The 6,973-nt window shown below is 41.7% G+C and overlaps 1 protein-coding gene across 1 annotated transcript in view; it reads right to left on the bottom strand.

The window, feature by feature from the left end:
• Positions 1–307: 307 nt before the first annotated feature.
• Positions 308–6,973, bottom strand: part of zgc:162707 (UPF0524 protein C3orf70 homolog B) — a 38,404-nt gene continuing 31,738 nt past the window's right edge. Inside the window, exon 2 of the mRNA XM_012878356.3 lies at positions 308–4,429. Coding sequence (XP_012733810.2) covers positions 3,756–4,429 — 674 coding nt within the window. The 3' untranslated portion in view covers positions 308–3,755. The remainder of the gene's footprint in view (positions 4,430–6,973) is intronic.

Below are 6,973 nucleotides of genomic sequence, written 5' to 3'. Positions count from 1 at the left end.
CTACATAAAGCTGTTGCACAGGTCGCATGCTAGCCGTATACAGGCTTAGCTCCTTCTCTAAAGCGCGACATTTCTTTATGCACAGGTAGAAAGAAGAGGTTTCAAAAAGAGCGAATGAGAAAGGAAAAAAAAAATCAAGGACATTCCTCAAGAGGAAACGTCTGCAGCTACTCGTTTTAAATGGATCCCTCTCTTTCATTTGCAGTTTCTCTGATGCTCTGCACCGCATTAGTCATCCGTGTGTCACGTTGATGACATTCTCCTCAAACAAGTGCCGCTGCTCCACACAAAAGAGAGGAGAAATAACTCGGTTTCATAAGGTTTATTCATATGAAAATAATATAACAATAATAAGAACAAAACATACATTTTGAACAGCATTAATAGGGATTCTGTTCCACGTAATGTCACCCTGATTTAGGATCCGTCTGCCGTTTTCACGCAGAATCATAAAATTAGTTAAACTATGTGTATATATATATATATTATATTATATATTTGTTAGAACAAATGCAGTCATGCAAAATGACTTCTGTTTTCTGTGCTTAAAGAATTTCAGCAACACTTGTGAAAAATTTGGTAATTCTTGCTGATAGCTTTTGAAAAAGGTGAACTGTAAAAACAAAATAAAATGAAAAGGAACTGAATAATGGAAAAAAAAAGTAACAAAACAAAACAAAACTAAAAAATCCCAGCCCACTTAATTTGACCAACTGATAAAAAAAAGGGCTGGCTCATTTCTTGTTATATCAACACTATCACAACACCTATTCAACATCCCATCTCATACTGTAATAACCCTCTGAATGTGCTATAATGGAGTATTTCCGTCCAATAATACAAACTAACTGTGACAAACTATTCTAATCTACCTCTTTCCCAGCGTGCTCTTTCAATCATTATAAATTATGTATTAATAGCCCCGGAAGCAAATAACTGTGCATTTGTGTTATAATATAATTTTAAAAGAACAAATTAGACTAATTGCCCTAATATCATATATCTTAATAGCCTTTAGCTTGTCAGAGTCTCTCCTATGTTTGCTGTGCCAGAGACATGATGAAGCAATTTCAACATCTGGCTCCTTACAAAGATCTGTATACGCCTCAATTTTAATGGGATGGTTCCAATTATTTGGACCAGGGGTCTGTAAAGTTGTTATGAACAGTCAATCTACTGCTAGCAGTAGATAGCTACCTCAGCAGTCTCAGTTTTGAAGAGTATAAACTAGTTTTTACCAGCGAGCATGGGCCAGAATGAGGCTCTCACCGTACGATCCCCTGGAGTACAAATACCACGGCTTCATAATGTTGCCACCTGCAGCATTTACTCCATGTTTGTGTGTTTGCGATACATACACCTAAGCATAAATATACCCAAAATGTAGTATTAGTTTTCAGATGGTCAGCTTAGACCTTTTACCGTGTAAAGATTTGACCGCATCCAATTGCGGCCCTCCCAAGATCTCATAATCTTTAACATGCACAACACAAGAAAAACAATTTTAAATGACCTTGTCGATAAGCCAAAAATAAAAGACATCCCATTCGGAGCTTGCAAAATGTAGATTCAAAATAGGGTGACGGGTGTTTTCTTGTGACCGCAAATGTTTCTTAACAGCCAAGTTTGCCTTTTTCGGTTTTGGGCCTAGCTGACGAGCAGCGCAGATCAACTGGGGGAGAGGGGCAGGGCTCCACTACTCTATACTTCATACAACCAGAGAAAAATATTCCTGATTAAAAATAAATACTTTAAACCATAGGGGGGGGGGAAAGTTAAGCTTTTTACAAACCTCGGTGTACCTTGATGTCGGTAATGAGCTCAGTTTTTGACAACTAAAGACAGAGAACCTACCGTTGTCAAGCGGGAGTATAGTTAGATCTTACGGGACCAGTTCCCAGCGTAATAAAATGTTCTGATATTTCTCGTCACTTAACGATGTCACAAATACGGTTGCTGCAAACAGGTGACTTTATCTAGCGAACTAAGTGCGAGCTGTTATTTTGAGTCCCTGATGCGATCATGAGCGGTTTAAGCCTTTGATTCTATGTTTAAGACTCTTATTTTGAAGTTTGAAAGGAAGTAGCTGGAAGACCACATTTGGTGACAAAAGTATCGAAGAAGCCTCCACCACTTTTAAATCACTTAACTGGCAGCGTTTTAGGCACTCGGTAGAAAAGGTGTGAGAGTGACAGATCAATTAAGGGCAGTTTGTAATTATGGGAAGAACAGTCGACAGCAACACAAACGTTATCATCTGCTTTGTGGATTCCTGTTGACTCTAAAGGACCACAAAGTTGTTGTTTTTTATGAATCTGGGCATTTGATCATTTCTAGTACCCATTTTAAATTACATTTTCTTATACATAATTTATTTTATTTTATATTCTATTTTATTACAAAGTCTTTAATACTAAGACGGGTCAAAATTTAACAGGATAGTCCTTCACTGGACAGAGATTTTTGAAGATAGGTTTTGAAACTCAGAAAATGTTAACTCTCTGCACACAAAAAAGAGCATTTTATATGTTTTATATTGGAATTGGGAACCCTTCGAATTAGGCAGGTATTAAAAACCACATATTATGGACCCAGTAAAACCTGGACTGGAATATTATCTGCTGATTAGATTCTTTAAAAACCCAGCTTGTGAAATATCTCTTATGTGAAAACAAAGGAATGGCGGCTCTTTGCTTTCACCTACAGTCTCTTGTGGACCTAATATTGTGTTGTTTCGTCACACACCAACAAGTAAGTGTAGCACGCTGACTACTTAAACCCTCTCCGCAGAACCCAGCTTCTAAAAATCAGAGCTAAGCCTCAAACCTTCAACAGAACTGCCGTTTAGTTCGGTCTGATTGGAGAAAGCTGGTCAGAAGGACACTAACGCATGGTAAATAGTCATAGAAGCGGTCCTCGGTGGCAGGTACAGAAATGTGCTTCCGCGTAATTCTTGATTGTCGAATACCGAACCGCCTGCCGCCTGTGACGGTGTCGGTAAATGTGCAGACGGACTGTACCCTCGGAAAGCCTTTTTTTTTCTAACGCGACAGAAGCAGGCGGTGTCTCGGCAGCTCGGAGGGGAGTTCTTTAATAGGCTAGAAAGCTGATGTGCTCGAGGCCCACAAGAGGTAGCTGGCCTTGCAGTCATTATGCTGAAGTGCGAGAATTAGTAATATGTGCGTGGGTGGAGTCGCTGACCAGTGAATAAGAGCTGACGTGCTTATCCGCCACTTGGATGTTAAATTAGTCTGAAGACTGACGATTCGGAGGACACCAACAATTACCTCACTGTTCATTGCCGCTAAAGAACACGTCGTATTTGTTCCTACACAACGTAGCTCCCTTCACTTACCTACACAAGAAAAATCACCAAAAAAAAAAAAAAAGCCTATCATTTACTTCTTTCACGACTGTTTTGAAGTGCTACTACTCTACGCTTGATTTGTAGCCGTTTTTGTCCACTTTTCAGGTCCTCGAGATTTTTGTGCGTCCTCCTTGATTCCGGTAAGTCTCAGAAATGAATTCCATGCGGGGGGAGGAGGTGGGGGGGGGGTCCGGCAAGAACAGAGGCTCTGTGAAATCATGGCCGCATAGTCCTCAGCCACCTGCGGGAGAAAGAAATCCAGCCTCAAACAGCCTCGCCCTACTGAAGCACTAGGAGTCAGTGGGAAATGAGATCCCGGAGTGTAATTCTCAGTTAGCAGACACTGCTTCCGGTTGATCCTCCCCAAAAAGTGGTTTCTGCATGTCACTCACACGGTTGTTTCAATCTTTTCAATGATCTCTATCATTGACTTGGAGGGGGAGAGCAGAGAACAGTCGTCCTGGTCCCAGAGACTACCGGGGCTCGAGTTTCCATCCGTGCTCAACTCGTCGTCCTCCTCCTCCTCGCTTCCCTCCTCGCAGGACTCCAAGTAGTGGAGGCCGAGCGCGTTGATGCCGGAGTCCTCTGAGCTGGACGGCGAGGAGCAGTGGTCCATTTTGGGGCCTTTTAGCTTCTCGACAGCGGAGAGGTGCTTATGTTCGCTGTACGCCTGCGGGACTGGCGGAGCAGGAGCTCGCTGCTGCGGGCTGACCGGCTGCTGGGGCGGACTGGGCGTGGCGGGCGTTTGAGGCGTGGCAGGAGCGGGCGGCTGAGGGGTGGCAGGTCGAGGCGGTTCTGGCAAGGGAGGCAGGGGTCGCTGCACGTAGCACATCTTCCCGTTAATCCGTTTGACGATGTAGTCGTCCACAAACAGGTCCGCGATGACGCAGTACTTGGGCGACTCCAGGTGGGGCGGAGACTGGAAGCTAGGCGCGAGCTTCAGGAATCGCTCGGCCAGAGAGATGGAGAGGTCGATAGTGTCGCTGCATTCTGACCCGACGGGCGGCACGGCTGTGCTGGGCAGCTGGCACACATTGGTCATGGGCTGGTACACGTACTTACCTAAAAGTAGAGAGGAGGAAAGGAAAAACATTAGTGGACAGAAAATAACTGTATAGCTTTAGCTTTGAGAGTACGACAGTCAAATTGTGAAAAACATTTGATTTAAAAAATACTGAACAAAAGACCTTACAAAATGTTGTGTAAAATGCACTAAAAATGCTAATTCTGATGTGAAAAAAGTTAGAATTTAACACAACTACACTCCGACACACATGGAGTGGCGGCTTGTCAATAGGGGGCGACTAGTTGCCAACTCCATCAAAATTGTAGGAAAAAAGTTTAGACAGCAAACGTAGTATATTAGAAAATAAAAAAGTAATCACATTCTCTTATAAAATGCTTCTGGCTTTTGATTTTTCAGCATTTCCAGTCCATGTTGGGTTTATTTCAGGTAATCATTTTGTGTAAATCATATTTTTTAAACACCAGACAGATGAGTGTGTGTATGCTTTCAAACGTCTCGATTCCATGTGACTTCCCGCTGGTTTCTAATTGGTTACTGAAAGATTCTACTTTTCCTCAACGCTTTTTGTGTCATTCTGTATCCAATCAGATGAATTCAACGACACGTGTCAATCAAAGACACACCCCTGGCAGCTTAGACGCACAAGTGTGAATATCACACAAACATATGAATGCAAATGGAAGAGTCAGACACAACAACAGCGTCCAGACTGGATAAAATGGATCAGCGAATGAACATTCTGTCATTTGTTTACAAAATTTAAATTACACAAGGCCTTCACGGGAGGATAAAACGTGGTTAAAGGAATTTAGACCGGACCAACCAGCAGCTATATTTTTGTTTTAAACAATTGTCAATAATTCATGCTATGCATATTGTTTTAATTTGTCTGTGCAAATGACTGTGTGATCTGTGTATGGGCTACAACATAATTAGCTGTGAACTGACAATACAACATCTGTAACGTTCTCAAGTGGAGAGTGAAAAGCCCTTAAAAGTATTTTCAGAGTGGAATTTTATGACTTTTCAAATATGATACAGAAACAAAATCCCTGCCTATATTTAAAACCTTTTACATTTTAACACATCATAAAACTGTTTGTTTTGAGACAGAAGCAATTAGATTCAGAAACAAAATGAAACCTTGAATAATATTTTAGGAAAACAGAAAACAACCATTAAATTGAATACTTTCCTGGTCTTGAGATTTTTGTTCTGATATGATTTAAGAAATGCAACTAATTTTACCCTTCAAGAAAAATTTAAAACAACCTTTACCTTTTATTTTCAGTTATTCCTTCTCATAATGGACAAAAAATAAGCAATAACCAATAGAAGATGAAAACGTATCCCTGGATTTTAAGATATTGACAAACCCTTTTTATATACAAAGCAACGTCTGTGAAGTTCTGTGAGAACCCCCAGGATTTCAAACCTTTCTAAAAGCTGCCTTAGGCCTAACTCTATTTAAAGCCATAACACTGCCTACCAGGAACACAACAACAGAGTCAGCGAGTAGAAGAAAGGGGCACTCGGCAGCTAATGGGCCAGATACTTTCCACGGGAGCTGGTGAAAACCAGCACAGGGTTAAAGGCAGAGAGCAAATATGAGCATCTCTGTGGCTTCAAGGTTAGCACTGTCACATCACATCAAGAGGACCCTGAAGCCAGCAGAGCTTATGTGGGCTTCCTCCGGGAGCTCCGGTTTCTCCCAGCATCAAAAACATGCTCGGTTAATTCGCCCGCCTTTGACAAAGTGCCCTTGACCATGACAGGCTCCTCAGAGCTGGAGACTGTCGCTGAATGCTGTAAGGTAGCTGCTCACTGCTCAAAATACTTCAGATAGCCTATGACTAACTATACAGAGGATGGAAAGAAATAACAGAACAAACTAAATCTCAGTCACAAGTTAGCATTAGTACCACAGTAGAGCTACAGTATCTCACAAAAGTTAGCACGTCCCTCATGTTTTTATATATATTTTCATGGGACCACACTGCAGATATGACAGATATGTAAAGTAGTCAGTGCGAAAGCTTGGCTAACAATGTGCATTTGCTGTCGCCTCAAAATAAGTCAACACACGGCTATTTATGTCTCAACCGCTGGCAACAAAAGTAAGTACACCCTGAAGGGAAAATCTCCAGATTGTGTCCAAAGTGTGAACGTATGGGAACTATTATTTTTGCATTAAAATAATAGTTTTTTAAAATAGCACCTTTACCCAGCAGTTTCTTTAGCGAGGCAGTGGTCGTCTCCTTTGGGTTGTTGTCATGCGGGATTACTGCCCTGCGGTCCAGTTTCCGAAGCGAGGGGATCATGCTCTGCTTCAGTGTTTCACAGTACTAGTTGGCAATTCATGGTTCCCTCATTGAACCGTGGCTCCCTACTCACTTTTGTTGCCAGCGGTTAATACATTAATGGCTGTGTGTTCATTTATTTTTATAGGACGGCAAATGTACTGCTTTACAAAGTTCTTCAACTGTTCAGTGTTGCTCCATGAAAACTTATGACAAAATATTTACAAAAATCTGAGAGGCCCCCTCACTTTTGTGAGACACTGTGGCTGCACAACAAGT

This window comes from Fundulus heteroclitus, chromosome 7 (assembly GCF_011125445.2).
Source record: "Fundulus heteroclitus isolate FHET01 chromosome 7, MU-UCD_Fhet_4.1, whole genome shotgun sequence".
Lineage (NCBI taxonomy): Eukaryota > Metazoa > Chordata > Actinopteri > Cyprinodontiformes > Fundulidae > Fundulus > Fundulus heteroclitus.
The sequence above is the reverse complement of the archived record's forward strand: the minus strand, read 5'-3'. Positions and strand labels throughout refer to the sequence as shown.